At 38.6% G+C, this 27,117-nt stretch overlaps 1 protein-coding gene across 1 annotated transcript in view; it reads right to left on the reverse strand.

Annotated features, from left to right (window-relative positions):
• Window positions 1-5,070: 5,070 nt before the first annotated feature.
• The window catches only part of PRTG (protogenin), an 82,661-nt gene continuing 60,614 nt past the window's right edge, over window positions 5,071-27,117 (reverse strand). Inside the window, 9 exon segments of the mRNA XM_074837710.1 lie at window positions 5,071-5,460; window positions 6,570-6,674; window positions 7,655-7,820; window positions 8,738-8,858; window positions 10,082-10,264; window positions 13,887-14,057; window positions 14,811-14,938; window positions 16,676-16,862; window positions 17,416-17,511. Coding sequence (XP_074693811.1) covers window positions 5,071-5,460; window positions 6,570-6,674; window positions 7,655-7,820; window positions 8,738-8,858; window positions 10,082-10,264; window positions 13,887-14,057; window positions 14,811-14,938; window positions 16,676-16,862; window positions 17,416-17,511 — 1,547 coding nt within the window.

Consider the following 27,117-nt stretch of genomic DNA (forward strand, 5'->3'; position numbering starts at 1 on the left):
AATTTGTGTTCTTTTCACAGGGGCCGTTATTAACAGAAAGTGATTTGGTTTTGGACTTGTACTGTAGTATTCTTTGAAACACATGTTCCAAAATATAGTTACATAAATAACATATTTTTAACTTATGCTATTGTAGAAAGGCGCTCAATTTTTCCTGCAGACAGTCAAATTCCTCTGCTTTCCAAATTGCTTGCTCTTAGCAGAGCTGCAGTTGCAGCAACTAGTAAGCGTGTAACAATTGTTCAAGCTAAGAACTACCTCTTCAGCAGCTACTAGGTGTAATTCTGCTTTCAATTTTACCATAATAACTTCAGTAAATTGATTTCTGTGAAATACCACCACAGTTACACCTGTGCAGCTCTCTCTTCAGTTGGTATGGATGATATTTTTGGCTAAACACGGAGTGCCCTAAAAACCTACCAACATTTCCCATGTTAGGCGATGGACTTTTCCCTACATGAATTTCATTCTATAATGAATAAAATGAGCAAGAGCTCCTGATCTTTGGGCTTACAAGTTTGCTCGGAGTAACATGTTACTGAGACCCTGCAGTCCATGGTAACTGTGTTTGTGTACACTCAGGTTGCAGCAAATGGTAAGTTGCTCAAGTTGACTTAGTTTGCAACGTAAAAGAGGTAAACTGCCTTGAAATACTCAGTATTTACTACAGGCTAAGACTGGATACATGGAGAGTTATGGTGGACCTCTGATGCATCGTAATGTTATCTTACAAAAATCCATTTGCCGATGGGAGTTTTAACCACATAAGAATTCTGTCCTTTAAAAATAATAATACTGTGAAGATTTAAAAAACAAACAACAAGAAAGCTAATTTTGTCTGTCCAGACCATGCAAACTGAAATAAAAATTAACTTTCCCACTGACTTAAAAGAAACAGGATGAGGACCCTGCTTTGAATAAGGCAAACAAGATTTAGCTCACAGTCTAAAGCAAGGAAATAAAACCAGAGAGGGAGTGAACTAGGAAGAACGATTACAAACAGATAAAGAAACTTCTCAATTTCTATTTTCTGTTAAAATCTCGTGAGTGATACAGAAAATGGGCAGCTAATGTGGGAAATTATTAAAAGTGATATGTAGATTTTTCAAGTTTCTCCTACAAAAGCAGAGCTATTAAAAAAAAAAAAAAAAAATCAACTGATAGGCCCTGTTCTACACACTATACACATTCCAATTCTCCTAGATAACTCCTGAAAGATGAGAATACTTTTTATTTGTCAATTATGAAGAAAATACACAAGTTTAACTGTGGACAGATTGAGCATTTGGTTTTGGATCCAGGTCCTGCAGAACAGGCATTTCTGTTGCAATTGAAGGACAGAGTCCTCACTTGGAAACACAATTAGCATGGTTAGCCAGTTTCAAGATTTCCTCTATAACTTTTGATGCTTTTCAAGTCACATCAACTGTAACATTTCTGCTTTCTTTCTGAAGAGAAAAGGGTTGCATATACACTCATTACACCAGCCATGGCGCCTTAGTTCTTAATACACTTAAACAAAATCAATTGACATAGTGTAACACTAAATTCCACATTTATGTTCATCTTCCAGAACATATTTAGTAAAATTCATAATTAAAAAATGATAATTTTTTTCTCCAGGACCCAGTTTCTACAGACATAACCAAGAAAAAAAAAATACTGGAAAACCTGAAACCATTCTGCCTGCTGTGTTCTGCCAGCTCTTTCTAGGAAAATGGAATAAACAAAGTTTACATATGAAAAACTGATTTCCTTAGACAGCCACAGGTATAAACTTTTAAGAAAATTAGTATCTCTAATATCATACCTATAATTACATGTGTTGACTTCAAGGATATGAAGCATTTAAACTGGGAGCCCTATTCTGCGCTGTTAGAATCATGAAGGATTCTGCTATTGAGTTCAGGGGAGAAAGTATCCATTTCTACACAATTTTTCTGGAGATTCCTTTGCTTTCATTGGTGGAGTTTTCAATCATAAGACAAATTCTCTCTCCCAAAATCTTGTGATATATTAGTAATAGGCTATGAATTTTGAGGAGAACGTATTTTTTGTTCTGTAGGTATCATGACTATGTGACAAAGTGAAGGGAAGCACATGAATGTAGACTGGGTTCTGGAGAAACGTATTATATTTGGTTAACATAAAAATAAAGAAAAAGAATAATTAATGTCTAACTAAGCTTGCCTATATGCTGAGGTAACCTTAAATATCTTTGGTTTTCTTTATTTGCTGATAAAAAGTACCTTAATAAATGTTAAGTAATAAATAGTGTTCTGGATGCACTGCTCTAATACACTGAATATTTTCAACTCTTTGGCTATTGAAGTTAGAGCGTTTATATCACATTGATAAATTTGATATGAAGTCTGTTTCTCTCAAATTATCCATGGTTTAAACTACAGAGTGGGTCTCTGGAAGAAAAAGTTTAGGATTTAAAGTATTTACCTGTAATGAGGGTCATAAAATTGCATCAGATTATCAGTACTTACAGCAAACAAATCTTTGGAGAAGCAAACAGTTACCATCTGCATATCAGCTCTTTCTGAATGAAACTAACAAAAGAGGCTACTCTGAAAGATGAAGTGTGAAACTTCATGCTACAGTTACACATCCTTAATCTAGCTTTGATTAATTCACACTTTACCTAACTAGAAACAGTATTCTGCTGTACACTAAACATTCTGCCTGACAAAACCAAAAATAAATCTTTGGTGAAAAGGTTTTCTTTTTCTTCAGCAAGTAGATAAAAAACTGTTCAAAAATATTTTTTTTAATACTGTATTGTTGATCAACTACATGCTGGAGAAAAAAATTACACTTGCAAGTCTTTGGAGATATCTGCTGATATTATTATAACTTTCTTTAAAGGCTCTTGTAACAACAAGGTAGTTAAAATTGTAGAAGCATACAATTCATCTATGCAATCAACTACTACAATCAAGAAGCCCTATTGTTTTTTGTTAGTAACTACTTATACAATAAAATGTATTCAGCTCTTCAAAACTATAGCTTATAACAAGTTCAATTATTTTTGGACAATATGTGGCTTCCTTCTCTTCTACAGAAAATCTTTGGTACAAGATTATTTTTAAAGCATTTGAATCAACACTGTTATGAAAAGGTGAATGTGTACTGTCTGGTTCAGAACTAGCAAACAGTTACAAGGTAAAGAACTACAGTAACTAGAGGCCGATTCACCAACACAAAACAGACAGAACAGTAGGGCTTATTGATGACTTCTGACCATCTTTTGATACATGAGGAACAATACAAAAGTCAGCCTGGCCTACCTTAAGGGTGATATCTTGGCCCCAGTAAAGTCAATGGGAGTTCTGACACACTTAAATAGAGCCAGGAGTTCCTATAGTTGCTTTCTCACAACAATACATTTTAAACATTTGTTTTTCAAAACATATGCCTAATTTTTTTTCTTTTCTTTCTTTTTTTTTTTTTTTTTATTCTCTAAAAGTAAAACAGAAGAAGAGAAGGAGTGGAGAAGAGGACTGGATATAGATACAGGCAAGTTTATAACATTGGATGATTCCAACCTCCTCCCTCTCTCTCCCTCTCTCCTTTTAAAAAACAAAACGTGATACCCTGTCAGTTTGCTCCACGTTTCCGTGAGGCAGCTCAAAAGTAACAAACTGTTCCCTGAGTACAGGAAAAAACAACAACAAAAAAACTCAAAAAAACTAGAATAACTTTTAAAGGAGGTAGTATAAAACAGGAATTGCATGGGTTCAAGGCAGTAGCAGTACTCACCTCTTTCAACAGACTCTTCAACTAAAGCTCTGGCTTTTTTATTTCTCATGGTAGCCTAATCAGAGTTTTAGATTGGCATGTGGGTAAAGTCACTCCCTGAGCTAAAATTCCTGGCTAACAGCACGCTAGGTGAAGGCAAGGAGCAGGGTTGCATCCTAACAACAGCTCTGAGACATACTATGATGCCAGCAGTGCTTATCAGCACTCAAAGCTGGGTAAAAATGAATGATAAACTCGTGATACTGTTTACTTAAAGCATCTAAGAAGCATTTAAGGCATCTTTCTGTACTCCAGAGCCACTTCATGAATACTAAAAAGGCATAAGGCAAATCAGTAATTTCATACTATATAATGCAAGGCACCATTGCTAAGAAGTAGTGTGATACTGGAATACTCAACATTATCTATTCCACGACTGAGGCAAACTGTTTGGAAATGCTGCATACTTCTTCATTTTGGTATGCTTTTTAGCATTAACTGACAATAAAGGGGCACATTTGTCACTGTGGGGAACCCAACACGTCCCAGAGCCCTAAGGATATAGCATACATCCTGTCAGCAGTTGCTGGCACAAGTTTCTGGGGAAAAGGCACTGTCCTAGGCTTACTGGGGTTATGAGAAATTAAGAGGAACAAAAGATTTCATGTGGCTGTATACGTGGATGCACCAACTCCAGTTTTCCCAGTTTTTAACATCCTCTATGTCAACCACATGAAATCATTACATTTTATACTCTGAGGTTTCCTTCTTTTTAAAGACAGAGCTTCAGCTAAATAATCTTATTCACCTACCTAGACAACTCCCTGATCACTGAGCGCACACTTGTGCGCACGCACACACACACACACACATATTCTACACACAACTGAAAACAAACAAAAAAAAAAGAAACCCAAAATAAAACAACACTACTAGGAAGTATAATCAGTTCCATAGCTGAGACCAACTAGAACACAAATGAGGTAAAGCAGTTGTCATTCAGAGTTCACCCCTCGGCAAACTGAGGTAGATAGTCAGCAAAAGGGCCAACAGCCTTCCCTTTGCTCCAGTGACATATTTTTAACTTTAGTCAGAAATCTTCACTGTCCTTTCACATTTGTTGACCACTGAACATTCAAAATGAGTGAGTTTTAAAAACAAACAACAACAAAAAAAAAAAAAAAAAAGAAAAAACATTCAACAGAAATATAGGATCACCTGCTAGGTTAGTCAGGCTTTCCACAATATAAACCTTTGGCTCCCTGTTCATTGTCCTTCGAACAGACATACACTGCAAGAATGTCTGGCGTGGCCCTAAGGGTGTCAGTTCTGCACTGCAGAGTGTGTCTGAAGAGGTGAGGTAGGAGTCTGGTCAGCAGCGAACGGCAGAGGAGACTCTGTGCAGTTACTTATGGCAGGGCTCATCATGTTCGTACCCAAGTCACTGCTTACGAAAGGACTGGTAGTGGGAGGGGTGGCACTTGTCACAGAGGAGAGATGTATCTCATCGTTGGACTCGTGAGAAAATCTTCCAGAGTCACCAGTCTCGTGGCTTCCTTCGCTGTTGGCCGAATGCTCTGTATCGGCAACAATACTGAACGGCACCTGGAAATTAGGCTGCTGGCCAGGAGAGCTGGGGGAGTCATCCTCACCGATCAGCACAGTGGTGCCTGGCTGATACAGACACACCGCCTGGACAAATCTTCTCTGAGGCTACATAAAAAGCAGAGAGAAAAAGATTGTCCAGCCTCTGAAAAGCTGATAATTTTAATAATTTTAATTTTCATTGCATTTCCTATCTCCTATTCTGCTGGAGTGCCTCTAACAGCACTGGCTCAGAACAATCTGAGCTTTCCTACAGGAGGTTAAAAAGAATCAATCTCAAGTCTTGCTCATACTCTTCTCTTCCATAATAGATGAAATAATCCCTTCTAGCTAAGCATGACTAATCAAGAATGATTTCACTGGAGAGACCTGAATGGTATTTTAAAAACATACTTGGTAGTGCTCTCTCCCATCCCTTCATGCATATTCTTTAGGCATTACTCCTTGGGTGGTAGCAAATATTTTTCTTACAGGGGCATCAGAAATAGGCAGCTGCTTCTGGAATTATTTTAGAATATGAATTTACACCACAGATATCAGGATTTACTATTCCTTAAACATACAAGAGCACAATACAAGCTATAATTCAATAAATATTAGTTAGATGCCCCATAGGTGTGAATTTGCATGATAATATTCAGGATTTGGTTTAACACCTCAGTTTTAAACTGTTATTTTTCTCATCCAAACAGCAAATGTGTTCAGAGCAACAATTTCAGAAGCCAGACAGTTCTACTCAGATTCGCAATTTCTTCAGTACTTTGGGTAAATCATTTAACTTCCCTCTTTTGGTTTCTCTTCAGCAAACAAAGTTTTAGCTGTCAGGGTAGGAGGGGATTGTTTACAGTTTTTTGTATTATTTTTATTTATAAATACGAATTTAATTTGTATTTATATTTATACAAAGTCTCTGCAGATGCTATGCATAGACCCAGCATACAGAAATCCTTTTGCTCACAGATAAAAGAGCACAGGCAAGAAAGTAATCAGTTAACTGTAAAGAGTTACAGTATCTGACAACTTGGGACAGAAAATTAAACTTCTGTAAGACTTTACCACATGGTAAAACATCATCAACCTTAACACAACTGAAACTATCCAATTAAAACTTAGATCAGTAATTATGCTTCTTCATAAATAGAAAACTACCTATCTTCCTTTGTAAACACAGGATATTACACTAAAGATTGCACATCTCTGTCCATTAGACCAATTACCTCCTCAGTCTTCACCTTCTTAGTATCCTGGAAGAACAGCCACCTTTTCTTGCAGTTAGCCTTTGTGACAGGCCCGTAGCTGTTAATAATCAGATCAGATCCCCCCTACAACAGAGGGAGACGCAGACATTTATTTTAACAAACTAAATTTCTAAGATATTTGAAAATATTTTTCTATTCCTACCTATTAGCTCCATACTGAAGAGAAAGATGAAGTCTTAGTGCTCAGTCACATGTTTGTGGTCTGGTATTCATCTACTACTCGAGACCAGATCCACTAAATCTGGCAATCCCACAGGCCAGACCCAACAGCCATAATAATGCAAACACACAGCAAAATGTTCCAGCCACTGCTCTTGCTCTACTACTCTGAATGTGACCATTTGTAGCCATAGTGTCTGTGCCTGTCCTGGGGTCCATTTCCGTTTCCCAGCTCTCGCACACATCCACGGGGAGCAGCTCCATTCAGGTTTGCAGTGTGTACAGAACAAGCCTTAAATCAGTATGTCTGCATGTGAAAGTAAGGCCAATGTGGTTTTGTCGCATTTTGTCACCGGACTCCTGCACTGTAAGATTCTACATATCCACTGATACATCCTGCAATCCAGATTAATTTATAATTTGACCAAATATGAGTTTATAAAATGTAACATTGTCTTACCAGTAAATATACAGAAAACTGTTTTCTTTAATACCTGCTTAGTGTCATACTTGACTAGATTGTGCGCAGGCACTTACTGAACTAGGTACTGACAAGGACTCTCTCACCTATCTCCTCGGACTAGCAGAGGCCACCGAGCAGCCCTAAGTCTATGGACCTTTTATCCTTTGATGCTGTGCCAGAGCCACACTCTGCAATCTGCAGAGTACAGTGTAAGACAAGTGTACTGAATCAGATCTCTAGCTGAACTTTAAGATGAGTCTTGAAAATCTGACCCTGGATTGCCAAACTTGTGCTTGTCCTATTAAAAAACCTCCTGTGGATTTGTAGCGTACATATTTTACTTTTGATAAGGACTCTGATGCTATAGCAATGAGTTCTAAAGAAAGATTTCTGTTTTGGGAGTGAGCAAAGCTCACCATACCTTAGCATCGATGAAGCCGTTTCCCACTATCATTGGCAATAAGGATTCTTCATTCTCTGCAATTCCTTCAATACTCTTCTCCACCTCATTAGCACTGGCTAATGAGATGCTGTTATGTGACAGCTGGTCAGTGCTTTGCTGCCCAGGTTTAGGAGCAGATGTTTTCCTACACAACGTTAAGCAGAAATAAAATTGATCCACAGGAAGAAAATATAAAATAATCAAGGATAAACTTCAAAGCTATTATTAATCAAGTAATATTGGTATATTCTTGGCATTTACATTTTGTTATATGATACTCCTAACTCTCATGGAATTTAAATTTATTGCTTGTGATAAAAATAACATCTGCTTCCAGTTAATCATACACAGTACGCTACAAGCTTATACGCAGACAGGAATTATCATGATTAGTAATATTACTTGGAGGAAGTAACCACTAATGATACTAAGACCTTTCTACCATGCTACACAAAGACTGTCTCCAAATCCGTATTTTTTCCTGCATGTATGCTAAAAAGCCCTTGTTACTAAAATATACTTTCAGACAGTTTTTTAATTTATTATTTCAAGTAACTTATATTTGTTCTGATCCCAAAGTTATGGGCAGGGTCACTGGGCCAGTTTATGCCCCATAGCAGCTGATGACAAGACAGACAGATAGTGGCTTGCACCACTGCAAAGCAACTGCACCATGGAACTGCTTCATGTCAGAGTTCCTCTTGTTCAGCAACACCAGAGCGTTAAAGCCTTGCAAACCAAGTCTGGGCAGGCTGGAGGGTTAAGCAGAAGGAGCAGATGATGTAAAGCAGCATGCTTATCTGACTCAAAAGGGGTTTTTTATTTGGAAACATGCCTCATACTTAGTTGTCACAGCACCACTGACTCACTCTGTGGGTTCTTCCTTCTTTTCATTGGAGAAGGTAAAGTAGGAAGAACCAACAAAGTGCTTTGTTTCCACTGCTGGTAGGAATAGGTGAAGAGACAGAGTACTTCAGAGAACTTAGCACTCTTGCAGAAGAAGGCATATCCCAAGAATCAGTGCATTGAGAAAGAGCTCAGTCATCAAGAACAAAAACATACCTGGCTTTACTGCGATAAATTAAGATCAGGATGCAGATAAGGATGCAGGTCAAGGCTATGCAAACCCCAACAACAATGCCAGTCATTGATTTCTGATCCAGATGATAATAGTCAGAATAAGCTATAGCAAAAAAGAATACAGAAGGCTCAGTAAATAAGAAGAGTTACCCATTGATCCCTGTCGGGAAATTAATAGGGTTACAGTCACAACCAGAGACACAAATGCTTCCTTTTAATGAGATTTCCAGACTTTCTCTGTCATACATTTTGACACTTTTGAAAATAAAACTTGTAGACCAAACAGAGGAGTGTACGCAGTCCTGGTGTGGGAGGGGAAGAAGGAACTGCCCCACACCAGAGCCTCTTCAGTGACCTACAACATGGAGCAGGGTAGCTATCTCCAACCCCTTCCTTACAGGGTGCTACTGGACAACAAAGGGAAAAAGCTTGGAGAATTCCAGGCTTGGAGAATTTCAGCCACTGTCACCTAGGACGCTTCACTTTGGTTTATGCTCTAACATCATATGTCTATTAACCTAATCCTGAGGGCATGACTATTTGCTTACTCAGGCCCAAAATATAACTGAATTCCAGGAAGGGAGAAAGCCTGAGCAAGAAAAATCCCTATGTTTTAATCACAATTCAACGTGTAGCAACAAGGAAAGGTTAAAAGGCTCATGTACCTGAATAATTACTAGCTCATCTCCCCAGATAGCTCTAGAATCTGTAACAAGTCACCAAGATAAATCCTGTTCTATGTCAGACAAAGACAATGTGTTTTTCCATTCTTATATGGAGAAAGCACTGATGTTACCTTAATTTCTGCAAGGTAACGTATCACATTTTCCCCAAAGAGCTGCAGGTGAGGCTGACTACTTTGGTGAAAATATATGCTGGTATATCACTGACTGACAGGTTGATTTGGGTTGCTGGAATACCTGGAACCAGCAAATTCCAACAGATTTATTTGAGATGCCATCCAATCTCTGCTGGGCTGTCTGGTTCTAACTGACCCAGTGCTACTGGTATCTCAAGCCAAATAAAGGACTTACAAGTGCCGTAGAAGACCAGCTGCAAAGTTGATACTGATGTAAAATTCAAAACAGTTCTGTATTCTCATTTGAAAGGCAAACTTCCAACTTCTGAGCAAAAGAATTAAACCTGTTCTGAGTTGAACTGAGATAAAAATTCCAAAATGGTTTCATTTAGAAGGAAATGCTACACTGTTAGGACTGCCTCACATAAAACAGAACGGTCTACCCAGAAAGCGGTTACAAGCTAGAACAAACAGGGGTCTTTCTTCCTGGTACTTGTGACAGCAGTAATCAAAACATTGCTACTGACTTGTGGAATCTCCCAAATCCAAGCGTTTAGGTCTCTGATTAGACTCTGATGTTGCCTTTGGCAGGACAGCAAGTTCTACTGCATTTGAGAAGGGTCCTTCTCCCACTTCATTGGAGGCTGCTATTTTGACCAAGTAGACATTTCCTGCTACGAGGTTCTCCAGCAAAGCCATGGTCATTGCTCCTATGAAAAGATTTGATAAACAGTTCCAGTTAGACAAAATCTGTGGGAACAGAGTAAGATTTAAATGCTGGGACCTACACCTTCTTTCTAATACCACCTCCAAATCTTGTTTGAGGACTGTGATCACTTTCATACATTCTAACCTGCATATACAGGGTACAGAATGAACGCTGGGGCTGCCTGTTTGTCTCTTCTGTCCTTTCTCTCCATCCTGCTTGAACACAGCACACTGTGAAGTGCCAGTATAGTTCAAAACCAAGAGTCAAGTATTGGCTACGATACACAGCATACTAATCCTAAATCTAATGCTAGCTGCATTTCAGTGTGACAGGATTTATGTTGTGATCGCATCTGTGAGGAGATGCTTGAAGCATTAACTAGACTCACAGACAGAGAAAGCAGAATGTTAGACCTCTCTCATATATTAATCTATGTGCCTCTCCTAGATCCATTGTACCATCAATGTGAATGAAAATTGCCGTAACAAAATAATTCAGGTTCAGTTTATCAAATTTCAGGTCTAGTTGGTAAAATGAACAAGACAGATTTGGAAGAGTACATTATACCATGCTTTAAAATAAAATTAAACCCTATTTAGACCTGCACAGGCTTCCTTGATTACTGTGCATCTAAGCTGTGCTACTAAAAATATTACAGAAAAAGTCTCTCTCACATGTTAAGGATTCATTTCCTGAAGTCTCTTGAAGGCAGGAAAAACAGATTAAAAACATAAATAGGATTCACTTGCATTGTCCTTAGACAGGCAAAACTCCTAAAGTCAATGAGAGCTTTGCTTGTCCAGGGACTGCAGACTGCCGCTTAAAATTCCAATTCCTTTCTAAAATGCCTGTGTTTCTTCCCACCATAGAAATATATCGCTTTACTTTCCCTAAATAATGGCAGTTACAGGACCAAATCTATCCCTTGTTCTCTTTCACATATTCCATTTTCTTTCTCAGACTTAAGTCTAAATTTCAACCTTTCAAATCAGTTTCAGAAGTCAGAATTTATAGTATCACGGGAGTGTATAAAATACAAGGTTGTTTTGTTGACAGAAAAGATTATACATTTGGCAAAAGGGAAGCTACTTCAAAAGCTATTTCAGCTCTTCCATAAAAACACCCATTAGCTGAAAGCATTTGAAGTAAAATGTGAGGTATCTGTAACCAAAGGAGCTGTAATATTTAGCACCAGCAAGGGCGAAAGGTCACGTTTCAATATTACAGGCTCTTTCCCACCAGCTCCTTTCAAACCTGCTGCATTGCTAAAGCAAGTAAGCACTTTGTACTGATTTACTGCACACCAAGTGTGTAAAGGCTGTAACTTCTGATCCACTTGAAGAGAACTCGGGAAAGGGGGGAGGTGGCTGGAAGATAGCCCACATCACGAATCAGCAACAAACTGCAGTTGTATTTTCTAATTCTGCCATGCCTAACACAAGCTCAATCAAATTAAAGGGTTTTGGTTTTTAAGTTGGTGGATTGTAGAAATGTTCATATGTTAACTAAAGTCCATGCTAGGACTTTTACAGGGGGTAAGGCTGGTTTGGGTTTTTTTGTTTTGTTTTGGTGGTGGGTTTTAATTTTTTTTATTTAGGGGGGCATGCCTTTGGAGGTATGCAAAAGGAATGGGGCTAAGATTTCACAAATCTTCTGCTGAGCAGGTTTAGTGTCAAGACAAAACAATGCTATTTATTGCATAGGGCGAGCTGATCTTATCAGAATAAATGCATTAAAAAACCCAAACCCTGCTTCTACCTCAAACTACCTATGAAAGGACTGTCACGGGACTATGACAGTATTTGCCTAATCTTACATCTATATACTGATTTTCTTTCACAGACTTTTTCATCTGTACTTTAATGAAGAGCATTACAGATTGTCCTAATGTGTCAAGATGCCCAAATTCCATGCCATGCCTCAAACCCCAATATATCTGTCAAAATACAAAATTAGTGACTCTAACATTGATGGACATAGTAATACACTGAGATTTATAGCTCTCCTTTTGCTCATTCCCTCCAACACTTTCGGTATGGGAGCACATGAAAATGTTTACTGTTATTGCCATCCCCTGATCTGAAATGTCTGTGGTAAAATACTATTTGAGATGCTGTTCAGTCTCACAGCCATGGCTGAGCTGAAGTATATACCTGACAGCAATTCAGCCACTTTGCTGCACACAACAAATACAGCGTATCATCACTAGAATGACAAGATTTATTCTTCAAATATAAGCTGTCTGTGAATTTAAATCTGCTGGGGTTTTTATTGACTAAAAACTAATATTAAATTGGTCCTTTAATACGACAACTTTACATCACTGTTTCTTTCAACAATTTAATGGGACAACTTTATATCACTGTTTCTTTGAACTATTTTAATAGTGAAAAAACATGGGCTCAGTCTTCCCCCTATAGTTAGACCTCACTGATATTTCAGAGACTAGTTATTTTTCACAAATTTTGCTTAAGATTAATAGTCATCTTGCTGTTACTCTTCACAGCTGACCACTGCATTTGAGGCCAGCCTGACAAATACCATTCTGCTCCAGCAAAGACAAAGAGGCACTGCCACCTTTCAAAATGGCTGTTGGTCCTTCGTCCTCTCTTCAGGAGCAGCACAAAGGACAACCACATTCTTTGAACTAAAACAGTTCACTCTGATGGCAAAACGAATTGTCCTCTGAGTGCATACTCATCAAGTTTTATGAATTTTCTCCACAGAAAATTTAAAGCCTCACTCTCTGCTAACAGCTAAGCTGTCAGCCATGAAACAACACAGAACAACAAAATAGTAACTCCTCCTGGGCAATCCTCTTAAATAAGCTGCTCAAGTATATGACTTTACTCTGTAACACTGAGCTTCTCTCTCTGGTTTAATACATTATTAGAACATTATCTATTCTGAACTGTCTCTATTTTGAATACCAACTAAACAGTAAATGCTTTTTTTCTGGCTATAGTAGAAATCTGTTCTTGATGCAGCTCTTCAAATCATAGTATTATTCTGGAAAGTGCCTATAAAAATTTAGACTGTATCTACATCTAATCACAAAGATGTGACTGCAGTTCATATCACCATACCTGAGTTACTGTTAGATTAGCTAGCTGGAGCTCAGCAGTAGAATAGAGCCAGAGAGTTAAATTGAATTTGCAGAGCAATTTACTGGGAGTAGGGGAAAGTTCATTAAGCAAACTGAGCTAACTGGATTGGCAGTGATTGAAAGAAACATATAAACCCACACAGCAATATTTATAAATTTATTTCTGGAGAATAAGGCATCTCAGAGACTTCAGATTTGAAAGACTGCATTTACAAAATGAAACCATCACAATCACGGTTACAACAGGCTAAGATGGATGTAATTGGATTTATGAGACATTTTGGTTCACATGTACATACTGAGCTCCAAAGCAACAGACAACCCCTCTCCCCTCACCTTCTGAGTATTAATTGGTTTTTAATAAATTTTCATCACAAGCATGGGAATAATTCTAACTTTTATGTGAACATTTACATGAATTTTTTTCTTACTGTAGTCCAAGTAGCTGAAAGTAACAAAGCATCTTATGAGTAGCATCACTGTTTGTCCAGTTCATAGGTTTATGATTTTAGTTTACCTTCTCTGTGCAACACTTGCCATTCCCCAGCAATCCAAGACTTCCTGGATGCATACAGGATAGTATATCGTGTAACAACTGTTTCAGGACCATCAGGTGGCTTCCAGGAAACCAAAGCAGTATCATCCTCTATCAAAGTCACCTTCACTCCTACTGGAGGGCCAGATGGTGCTGTGAGAACAGTAACACAATGCTATTAGGCTAACCTAATTTACATGCAATTAAATTGCTCAGAAAGAAACCCATGTGCAGACCTAATGGCTACTGCTACATCACAGATAAACAACATCTAAACAAACATATACTGCTCCTGAAGAGAAACTCTCCTGTTAGCTCTGATCTGGTCAATAGCTTAGATTTTGTAAAAACAAATTCTGTATCTTTCCTTCAACTCCAGAAGGAAACAGTTACTGACAAAAATCCACACCATTACCCTGTGAAGAGGTACTAGGCAAACACTGCAATGCTGAGAACATGAAACTGAAGCTTTTGATTTTCACTGATCAAGCTGACAGAAAAGCAAACCAGCAGCTAGGGCAGTAGCTGTGTAAAATGCTTAGTTTCTAAAACTTCTGGTTTTTAAAATGTTTCATAATGCCTATGAATAAGCCATGCCTCTTCAATACATTTTTTTTTTATTCCAGTTATTTCCATTCAGCGGTTGCTAAAGGTGTAAGTATATCACATTCTACATAAAAATTGTTGCTGATTTTAGGTAGATTTTGAAAAAGAATTTCACAGTTCCAAAAGAAGTATTTTCCTGACAGCATTTTTCTCTCTCTCACTGAGAAAAGCATTATCGGTATCTCACAGGAAAGTATTTCTCTCTCCTACAGACAGTTTAAAATTAATAACCAATTTTTCAGGCCATTTGGTTTACAGAGCTTTCTTTTAGGACTATGTGGTCCTCTCCTAGTGCCTTACCTTCTGGAAGGGTAGTATGGTAGACTACTGGACTCCAGGGACTGGAGAGCTGGTCCACATGCAGCCGAACTGCAAATTCATACATGGTTTTTGGCTCAAGACCTTGAACTAACATGTGAGTGTCTGACCTGAACAGATGAAGGAATAAAATAAATTTAACAGCAGCAGTTGACTTCAAGATCCCAAACTCAAATGGTATCTCTTAGACACCATGAGTAGATTCTCACTGTCAGTTCAACAAAAGACAAACCAGTTCAAGTTGAGACACACGGTCCCATCTGCGCTGTCTACCTGAAAATGTTATTGTACTAACCCTGGAGCTCTCTGGAGGACATTATGTCTGCTGTCAGTTGACTTGAGCTCAAGTTTTTATAAAGGTTGTTTGGACAGCTGATGCACAAGCAAGTCAAACAATATGATTTCCCAGATCACCAGTAGGTATCCCAAACTCAGCTCTCTCCACATTTGTACATAGGACACTATGCTTCAAGCTGGAGTAACAAACTACAACCAGCATCACAGTTGAAAAGGAACATGCTGTTGGCTCCATCAGCTATTCCTGGATCTGTTTCTCAGTTTACAGAACAGACACGGGCTATGTTTGCAACTTCCCCTTCCACTTATGGCCTCTATCACCTCATGTTTAGGGGATCTCTGTAGAATACAAATGTTCCCTAATCATTTTGTAGTCATATTTGGTAAAATTTGTAAAATTTAATTGTAAAATTGATTATATGAATTGTAATATTGCAGTTTACTATTTGATCACAAAGCCAATTGTAGAAATTCTGCTTTATTTTAGTTCTGCAGAAGGGGGGAAATCTTTCATATACACCAGGGTTAATTCTGGATGCTAAGACCCAAATCGAGGTTAAATCTCACTTTAAAATGGTGTTACTCTACAGATATTGCTTTATTAAATCTCATTTAATATTTTAATCTTCCATACTGCAAAGGCAGTCACCAATATTTGCAGTAGTCTCATCCTATCACAAAGAGCAGCATTCATTGCTATGCTCCATATTGCACACTAAGAATTTTACATGGTGATTATACTGTGTCTAATCGTTGTCAGGAGTTATACAGCAGGGGATGCGTTCTTTGAAGAGAAAACCATCCATATTAGGATGGAAACTATATTTTAAGATAGCATTTTTTTTATTTAGAAGGCTTCGGTAAGCCCAGGTATTGAGGGAGCTACACACATACGGATTCCCTCAACAGCACCATGGCCCCCAGCAGAGTCAGCCACAATGGAGCAAAGTCTTCTGCTCCCTCCCATACCACCTGGGCAGAGAGTTGGGCACCAAGCCTAGGCAGAATTTCTTCCCTGCTCTGCCATTCTGTGGCTCATGAATTTCTTCTCTGAAAACCAAGCTGTAGTTCCTACTCAGCTTTCTCCTGGCAGGGTGCCACACACTCAGGACATGGCATTCCCACAGTAACATGCTCAGGCCCTCAAAACTCAAAAATTCTTGTTTCCAGTCTTAAAATCAGACACTGGACTAAGTACCATCTTTGCCGAGACAAGTATTCTTGTATTCAAATAAGTATTCAATTTTGTTTGGTTGAAGAAGAACTTAAAATTAAATTAAACTTAAGACAGCTAAAAAGCCATTAAAAATTCAGGAGTTCATCCAGGGATCCAACACAAGGATGACAGGTAGAGAATTAAGCTGTTCTATGAACACATCTTAAATAACCAAGAAACAGAACTAGCAACCACTGGGCAAAACACACAGTCCTCTAAGGGAAATGAAAGTTGTTACAGTAAAAGGCTATTAAGAGAGGGCAGGAAGAGTAGAAACTGAGTGGGAAGGATCTGGAAACAGGAAACCAAGACTCATTAGTAGCACTGCACTTACGTTTGAAGGTAGAGAACCAGAGAAGCATTCTGCAGCCCCACTGGGTTGCAGCGGATTGTGTAGTTAATGACTTGTGCAGATGTAAAGGCAGGCCTTCCCCAGTGAAGGTAGATAGAAGATGAAGTATTAGCTTTGGCATAGAGGTGGTGAGGAGGTGGTGGTGGTGGCACCATGCGATCACGGACAGCTGTTTAAAACAAAAAAGGAGCATGAATTATTTAATGAACTGTATACAAATACTGGCAAGATTAAGAGACAGGTCTGAGCCCACAGGTTTAGATTCAAATCTGCCTCTGCACAGCACTACCTGGTATTCAGACCCAGGAATCTGGTTCAAGCTATTAAAGATCCTTCCTAACCCAACACATGTCATATATGACTCCTGTAGTCCCACTTGTTTAGTCAAAACCAAAGTCAAAACTATAAACAGAGACAAGGGAGAGAGACAGATCTCTCTCTCCTAAGATACATGATACGTCACTGGTTAGATGATGCAGACAATCCAACAGGGGAAGAAAACGTGCTTGGTAGCTATCTTGTTTCCTCAGCTGCAGTTCATGAACACAGGAGACTGCCACTGTTGCAGGATGACTAGGACAGTATTTGTCTCAGATATAATCTTTCTGGTTCTCTGTTTTACACCAAATTAATTGAATATTTATAGGTTAAAAACACAAGGCTGCTGGGTCCTTGAAACAGCTCAGCTCTTAACAAATTCTTCATGCACCTACAACACTTACAGACACATCCTGGAGTGCTGACTGTTTGGTCTGCCTGGTAACCTTCTTCCATACTGTTATATGCCAGCAGCCTTACATGATACTTTCTTCTAGGATCTGCACAAAGAGAAAAGGAATAATTAGACTCAAGTGAAAAAATAAGGATTTTCAGACTTCTACAGGTAGCGACATAGCTTGATTTTCCTGCAAGTTTGGTTCAAAACCTCTCTGCTATAATCAGCAGACTGATGAACAGGCTGGATGCCTGGAAGCCTGTCTCTTCTCCAGCCCTGCAAATTTCCCTGAATCTTTGCCCAGAATCAGTCACTTATCTCCCAGTCTTGCTTCCGACAGCCTGAAACAGAAGTCTGTAACAGAAATCAGTGGGAGTAGGATAAATATCACATTTCTATCTGTAACAAAATCACACCTTCACAGCTACAGAGCTAGATTTAATAGTATGATTCAGCATACTGAAAGTGCATTCAGTCTCTAATAAAGATTTGTAAAAACAAACAGCATGAGGTCCACAGAGACCAACATTTATTTCTGGATAAGCAGGCTGTAATGAAGCAGGACAATCAAAGCAAAGGGAGGAAGACAGGACTCAGCAAAGAGACAGGAAATGTTTTGGTTCCAGGTCTGAGAGGGGATATTCTTTGAAACAACAGTGATTGTTAATAATGCTTTTGACTATCAACTTCTGCTTCCATGTATTTTCTTGCAAGTTGGTTCTGGCATTCTTAGAGGGCCACTGTTCCTAGCTTGAAGGGTCTTCCTATTTCCCTTTCTCTGGCCACGTCCTTGGGTACCCACATTGCAGTTTGCTGCTTCTCTCAGTTCTGTTAATGAAACACTGGCCTTGATCTAAGTGAAAAATTACTACAGAGTTAGAAGGGGGCCTTAAGCTTTTTGTAAGTGGAGATGGCATGGGGTACCCTCAGGTGGTTAGGAGTGCACACCACCAGGACAGACATCACTCCCTTGTGATGGTATTTGCAACAAATCCCCTCCATACAATGACAACTTGCAAGGTGGTAGCGTTTGCTGCTAGTACATACAAGCTCTTCTGGGTTCAGCTAAACTTCACCCCAGTACTGATGTAGGTATTAGGACATTCTCCTCTTCTACTGTCGTGAACCTATTTCTTTCTATTAAAGAGTTTCAGAAGGTTCAGATGTTATATAACTGTGCCAATACTGATTATTTCTTTTTTCCTTGCCCTACAATACCATATTATCCCTTCTCAAAACAGGCTCTCCTCTTTCTCAATTTAGCTGAGATTTGACAGGCAGATTTTGACAGATTTTCTCGTGAAATAATCAGGAACACAAATCCCTGACATTTCTTCACCACAGACAGGACTTCTGTTTACATCAGATCATTAGCTCCCTCTGCAGTCTCTGCACCAGCAATACAATCTTAACAACTCTTGATTCGATGTTTCCGTAAAGACAACATAGTAATTTCATAACAATGCATTTGTAAAATCTCCTCATATTTATTTTGAAATATACAATCTTTTTGTGCTGTAGTTACCAACATCAGCTTTAAATGAGATATTGCTAGGTAGAGTTCACATCTCTATGTATGTTTATTTTTAAAAGACTATTTTACCAAAATCCAAATATACGTGTGAAAGAAAAGAAGCTCTTAAATTTGGATTAAAGTATTTCTTTGATGTGTTTAATACCAATGGTAGAATAGGCAAGAAAAGCCCATTCCCATTTTTCAAATAGGCTTTAACATCACAAGTAGACAATATAAATAATAAAATGTCAAAAAAAAATTTTTTTTTTTAACTACAGCAAAATTCTCTCTTTTTTTGGAGTTTTTTTTCACTTTAGCAACAGATGATGTCAGTTGTTCCTAGCCAACAAACTGCAATCAGAGAAAAGGAGATGGACACAAACACACAGAATAACTTTAAGCATGTGTTAAAAAAAGAATTTTAATATTGAAAATTCAGAAAGATAATAAGATATTATATGTAAATCATTGCAATCTCTTAAAAATTTGCAAAAAACAAAAGACACGGGAACCAAAAAGATAACTGAGCACAACCAAAAATATAACTGCACTTCAGAAGTACCAAGTGATACTAATACACCAAAATCAAGTTATGGTGACTTATTGAGGTGAATTACAGCACACATCTCAGAAAAACAGAAATATATACCTTCCCAGGCTTCTTGACCTGCGGTGGGAATACATATATTTAGCGTGTAACTGAAACATTCAAAAACAATGACAAAATTTTAAAAAGAGGCCATCAAGACATCTTTAAGATCTCATTAGGATTATGCTTTGGAGGTTGTCATAATAATCGATTCTCCCATCCATTCTTAGAAAAAACTTGCATTTGGGTACTATTTAACAGGCCCTCGAACAGATTCCACATAAACAGGCGGCATCCAGCCAGCCAAGTGTCACAGTCTATCTTTTTCTTTACAAGTTCCTGCAGAAGAGACCCCTGCTGCATTTCCGCAAGGCACAGGATGACAGACACGACAATTTATCATCCTGCCGAGCACCTTCAAAAACTCTGTGCCCTTTGAAAGTGGTCACCCAGAACTGATCATCTTCACTGTGAAATGAAGAATAGCTAAGGTCTAGTGCCCTGCTGAGCTGAATGAGGAGCCTGTGAGGTCTGTTTATCCTCACTGCCTTTTTTTTTTTTTTTAAAAAAAAACCCTGAATTCCTCATTAACACTTGATCGGGGAGGAGAGGAGGAATAATGGGATGTGGAAGAAAGGCAAAACTGTAACTCCCACCAAAAAAATTCAAATGTTGAGAAAAACACATTCTTTTAATCTTATTTTTAAGTGTCTTTAATGCTCTACATTTAGAAAAAGCAGAGTGTTGAATACCATTCATCTTACTCTTGTATAATGCAAGTTTCAAAAATAATTATCTTTATATAGAAGAGTCTGTTTAAAAATAAAGTCTCTCAACTAGTCTCTACCATCTAATAAGCAAGGTTGTTTCCACTTCTGGGCATCATGGTTCAACTGGTAGGAAGACTAGTTCAATCCAAAAGCGATGTCAGAATTTTTCAGCTGTCACATATTACTGCTTCTACGGTTGAAAAACCATCTGCTGGTATCTGTAACTGAAACAGCAATTGAGGAGGGCTGCATTATGTACTAGCCTAGCAAAGCCTCAATGTTATAGTAATCTAAAAAGGAGAATATAAAAGAATTTTAAAGACAGTGCACTGGGCAGCAAAAAACCTGACGTGAAACTTGCTTCACAGGTTACATGTATAACATTAGCAAAGACCAAAGCGACTGCTGAGATGCTGTTCCATGCTGACCACAGCTTCACCATATGCAGAACAAGATAAACAACAGCCAAAGGTCTGCCTCCAGTTCCAACAGATACTTGCACACTATTTGTTTTATGAAGTGCTGGAAAATATTTTTTTGTCTGAAGTAGCCTCTGTTTAGAATATCTGTAACAATTTTTAGTTTCATTTACAGGCCTATTATATGATTCACTCCTCAATGGCAATTCCAGTACAAATTTGGCATAAACACTTTAATCTAGCAGTTCATCAGGTGGATCAAACATTCAAAGCCAGACATATCCTTAGAAAGAAAACAAACTTCAGGAGCTTTCTTATCTTTAGCCAGCATAGGTATCCTGAATAGTTTACACATAAATCATTGATAAAAGATTGGGGATAGCATGGCCACCTGGGGGGCTGACAGTCTCAAATTTAGTGTATGCCATCCATGCACATTACACAGCAACAGGAGGCTTGAGAGGATCAGAAAACAGAGAAGTGAGTCCTGAGGCCATCAGCCATGCTCATAACAGACCCAGAAGTAATGCCATCTTTCCACAGAAGATCACTGCTATTCAGAAACAAATTAGGTGCAGTGATTTACTCAACCCATTCAACACATAATTTACACAGTTTAAGTAAAAAAAAAAGTCTCACATCAAGATTTCACCTCTGCATTTTCAAAATTTCTCTGAACAGCTGGTAACACTGAGTCATTTCAATTAATTCTCTTGCACTTGCAATTGCCAGCATTTGTGTAGTGGTTGAAGCCTTATTCCCAGACCTAAGGTGAACAGGAACAATTCTGCAGCCTGGTTAAGCACTGGCTGAATTTTTTAAAGCTAATTTGTTTCTGTTGAATATGGTTTGGGTTGGGTTTTTTAGTGCTGCTAGCATTAGGTTGTTGTAACATTAAGTGTCACAGCACCTACAGCTTTTTAATAGGCATTTTTATTATTATTTGAATCCGCTGGTGGAAAGGATGCAAAACCTACACTGTACAAATCAAGAGGCCAGCAGCGGTGTGGATATAAACATGCTAGAGCTAATTCATAAATTTTATTACAAGAGCGCCTCTGGAGTACACAGAGACTGTCTTAACACTATAGGCTGGATGCAATAAGCTGGCATAGCTTCATACAGTAAAATAGTAAAATGGATCTGCCTCACACACCCTTTTTATATAACCAAAACCTGTGAGTATTAAAAACACATGAATAATAGTCCAACCAGAGGCACCAATTTCGCTTCTGGTAATAATACTCCTATGAAGAGTAGGAAAAAGCTAAATACACCTTACATTGGTTAATTTCAAACTATTGAAATAGAGACTGTCTCAAAAATCACTGTTTTACAATTTATGTAGGATCAGCTGGATTCTCCTACAGCAGTTTTTGTAGGTAACTCACTGCTCCCTGGTGATACTCCTCTGAAATCCCATATCCTGTCATTCACTCTCCCATAAAAATCTGCAGTGAGCCCTGCAGATTCAACTCTGATAGGTCTTTCAGCAGCAAGACACATGGGGGAGCCTTCTCTGTTTTCTAGTCTATGAAAGGTTCTACACCTTATAATAAAACTGTGGCAAAGCTAAATACTGCAAGTATGAGCAAAAAAATTAAGTTGAATATCATTTAAAACATGGATTGTAACTTGGAAAAAACATTAAACATTACAGTAGCTGAAACTTGGTTAGAGTCCGGATGACAATGGTTTACTTGTGTATTTTACTGTTTTATTACATCCCTGAGATATAATCTTGGAGATTATGTTCAGCTTCTCAGAAAGCAGACAGGAAGCTCATAGCAGTTACTGGTGTTAATGCTGTAAAAATGGATTCTTCAAGAAAAATACTACAGTGCACTCAGATGTTCCAACACTGTTTTTGTGACAAGTCGTTTCATTTCCCAGCATGGAGGGAGAACCACAGCTGCCTATCTGTCTGGACACAAGACACTGAGAGAAACTGCAAAAGTATCATGAAGATTTGAGACTTGATTTATTAGCAGTTCTATTGCTCTACAGTTCATTGGAACATCCACGTTTTATCGCACCAGCTCAAAGTTATTCAGTATTCTTTACTACTGCCATCAGCTTTGCCTCCACGTAAATCTTCCTTCACTCTCTCAGTAAGGGAAGAAGTTGCTACTACAAATCATCTGTCAATCAGAAATACTCATATTCAGATTTTCCCCTTTTCTCTTCCAAAACTTAAGATTTTAATATGTTCAAATTATATATATTAGTTAAACATGGATTAAACGTACAGATCCCAGTTTTCAAAGCTTAGGAAAATATAAATGGTCTAGTAAACACATACACTATGGTAGGCAAAAGAGTTGGTATCTTCTCATGCCAGAACTAGTTTTAGTGTATGTTGGTGAATTCCACTGAGTTACTGTCTCAACCTTAGTTCTTCAGTTCTTCTAAAACATTGAGGCAAATACACAAAAACATACAAAACAATCTGGCATTATTCCACAACAGAATAAATGATGCTTCTACTGACCCTTACTGGCCTCTGAAATACATCCACTGAAAACCTAGGTTTCGCTGGGATGACTGCTGTAGCAGCTACCATTATTTGGAGGAAGGGGAGCGGGGGGGGGGGGGGGGGGGGGGGGGGGGGCAGTAGTCCTCTGTTTTGAAGACACTTCCCTAGCAATAAAGGTGACATGAGGAGAGGAAGGAGCATCTCTCCAACCAACGTGGGTTAGCTCCATCTGGTTGAGTTATACCTCATTACTGCCAGATGGCGTCCTCATGCACTTCCAATGAACACAGCTGGAAAAACTAGAGGCATCAAAGATTAAACGTCTGTATTAGCAGTTAAACAACAAAAATGTGCTTCTAATCACTTTGCAGCTGGGGAAGTACTTTTTAATGCAACTATTTCAATTCTTAAATTACCAAGAGTGCACAGACTGAACTTTTAGGAAAAGTTACTAAGAACAACAAAGTCACTTCCATATTCACAGTGGAACAAAAATTCCATTCTCAACACATTGTATTACATAATTAAAACCCTCTAAAGCTTAAAGCAGCGTGACACTAACAATGCAGCCAATGAAAAATCCTAATCCATATATCATTCCATCCTCCCTTCTCAAAAGAATACATAGAAATGCAAATGTTCTGATTACATTTTAACACTATCTTCAAAGCAGCTTTCTGCAGAAGACCAAACTGCATTTATCCCATTCAGATTTGGATAATTCGTCTTCCTACAATTCTTCTATTCCAGGTAAATTTATAGCATTAAAGATAAGTATAAAACCTGTAACATCAGTTTCCATCACCACATTGTACACACGAGATGCTCCGGGTAACTTCATTCAGCTGAAGCTTATATTTGAATACATAACGAAGAGTCCTAAATCAAGAGTGTTAGAGCCATGTTTGCTGATATCAACACAGCCAAAATTTTGGCTTTCTGGCAAATACTTCATAGAAAGCATCTGTTTACAGGCTACTTAGCCAAGGTTACAAGAGAGTGTAATATTGCAACCCCTAAAAGCCCTGTCATTGTTTCCTTCAGCTGCTACATGTTTGTGAAGCTCCGAAGGCCTTGAAAGGAGCCAGAGCAGAGCCAACAGGTCAGGGCTAGATAAAATTAAGAAAGAATCTAAGGTCAGACCATGAAAGAACTTTCCCCCCCCCACCCCCACCCCTCCAGAACAGTGAGTCCACCTCCAGCAGCCTTTCATTCAGTCCTGATAAGAAGAGACAGCACTCCACAATCTGGATTTCAGACTTTTTAAGTCCTCTTTGGCGAGAGGAAAAAGATAAGGAAGCCCAAAGAAAATGGACGTTTTACTATCATTTACTGTTGACTCATTAAGTCTGAACACTGAACATACTTTCATACTGGTTTTGAACATCCCTGTTCTCAGCACTTTAAAAGGAAAATATTGATAGAAATAAAAGTATCAGAGGCTTTATTCTTGCTTCTAAGAGAATTAAGATTGCACAGAATTTCTAGAGAAAAAAAACCCAAAAGTTCAATGGCTTGATGTTCTGTGTCAAGTTCAGTGACTAGAAACCCAGAAATAACTTCTTAAGCTACACCCAGTATGGCAATTCCAACAGTTGGGGAAGGGGATAAATTTCAGTTTTATTTTAGCTTACATACAAAATTTTAAGTAATACTTTTTTCCTTTCAATTAAAGGTATCAAAAACCACACTACACTCAGAAGGCTGAAAAAATGGTTGTTGTAAGGACAAAAATTCTGTGGCCAAATGTCCATTTTTAATTTAATCTTTTGTGCTGCTGAATTTTTTGTGTAACCTACAGGTCCATTGTTGGGTAGTGGTCCGGCTGGATAGCTCATTGGTCTGGCTTGCCAGGGTGACTGCGCTGCCCCCAAGCCCGTCCCTTCCAACACAATAAACTCCAGATAATTATTCAAAGAAGAGGCCAGCAGCATGGGCTGCTCTGACATCGGGTCGTGGCCTTTGACATCGAATCTGGGGCTAGCCAAAGTCTGCTTCAAGCAACAGAGGTCCAAGGGAATTATTAAGGGGGAAGGGTGGGAAAGGAAGAGCACTGAGAAATACTATCCCTAAAAATGTACTTTTGAAGCAAAGTAATGTAAATACAGCAGAAACTTATTAGGAAAATAAGCAAATACATTTCAAATATACTAGACGAAAGGGACAGAGAAAAGCGCATCAAGCCAAACAGTAACATAAAGCCGGGAAGTAGAAGGATGATACAGATTCATGTCTGTTCCTCTCACAAGCAGGTATTCCCTCTCCGATTTTCAGTACTGGATTTTATTTCTCTTTTCTACAAAATGCTGTTTTACCTTGCTTGAGTACATATGATTAGGCAACCAACACGCAGTTTAGCAATCCTGTTCTGTTATGTTTTTTTAATCTTGTTGAGGCTCTGGGTATGTAATTTCTAAGCATTATTACTAGCTTCAGATAAAAATATTTAATTACTTCTTTTTTAAAAGGAGTTGGAATTTCAACTGATCATGCATTTTAAATAACAACCTTTTAATATCAGATTAAAAGTTTGAGAGGTTACAAATTGCCAACATTTTAAATCTTGTGGTTTCTTTTTCAATTTAAAGGTAACTTTAAACAGTTAGATGGAACAAAGACTGCCTGTGATACTCATGTTTTCCTTTGCAAACCAAATAACTGAAGTAGAAACTAAGCAATTTGTTCTTTGTACAACATTGTAAAAGTTTATTTTGGTAGAAACTAGAACATATGACATATGTGAATTGATCCAGCTAAACGGTCTGGCTTTCCACGGCTTTGGATGGCTCTCGCTTATTTGTCTAAATCTGAAAAGGGTCTGTATCCCTTTTGTAGCTTTGCACTATCCCCTTAGAGGGCCCCAGGACAAACAACACCTCACACCCCCTTGCAGTAAAAACATCACCTCTCCTACTGCCCACCATCAGCAATAGCAGCTTTATACAAAAAAAGTGTGGGGGGAGGGCTAGCAGGGCAGGATGGATTGCCAGCATACAGTATTTTAGCCTTTTGAAGACCACAGAAACAAGAGAACTATCTAAATGTCTCTAATCTTTTTAAAAGAAGTGAAGCAAATCTCAAGGATTTTAAGTTTGCTCCATTTCCTTAGGGGCATGGAGCATTACCACCATGCCTGCAATGTTTTCAATCAGTTCCTATGTTTCTCTTGCGCTTCAGAGAACTGTTAAATTGCACAAGCAAAAAGCTCTCTTCCAATATTATTTTAACACCACACTCTAAAACTAGCAGACACCCTTATGTTTAACTAGCCTGGCTCACCGTTTTCAAAGTGAGCCCTCAAAAGCTAACTTGAAAGCAATACCAGAGGCCTGGACAAACACCTAATTTTGATCTTTTGTGCTCGTCTTTTCTTCTGAGAGACCTTTTCTTTTGTTGCTGCCCAGTGGAAAGCACATAGCTCATTGGTCCTGCTTTGAAAGATGAGAGCACTGCCCCTCAGTCCACCCCTCAGAGCACAATCACTTTAATGGAATTATGTAGAGAGGCCATCTCTGGAAGAAGAAAGGGAGGGCGAGGGGGGAGGGAAAGACTGTCCAAGGAGCCAGCAGAGCCTTAATTACCCCCAGTCACTAACACAGATATGTCTACTGAGAATTCATGCAGCGGTCCAAATAGGATGTGCCACCCCATACAACAGGTTCCTTTACATACAGCAACTGACCCATGCACGAATGACAGAAACAGTGAATCAAACATTAGAGGGTCAGGGGGGGGAACAAACCACACAAATGCTGCTACAAGCACTCCTCAAAACAGGGGTGTGCTATAAAAGGTTCTCTTCCATAAGATGGAAGAAACTGAAAAGATCATCTCCTCAGTAAAGACCAACATTTCTGGGTTGCAGATAGGAAGGAAGTTCAGACAATTTGCCTGACCTTCACACTAAGAGGAATGCTGCCAGAAAATGCATCTAAACAC

The sequence above is a fragment of the Strix aluco genome, chromosome 12 (genome assembly GCF_031877795.1).
Source record: "Strix aluco isolate bStrAlu1 chromosome 12, bStrAlu1.hap1, whole genome shotgun sequence".
Classification (NCBI taxonomy): Eukaryota; Metazoa; Chordata; class Aves; order Strigiformes; family Strigidae; genus Strix; species Strix aluco.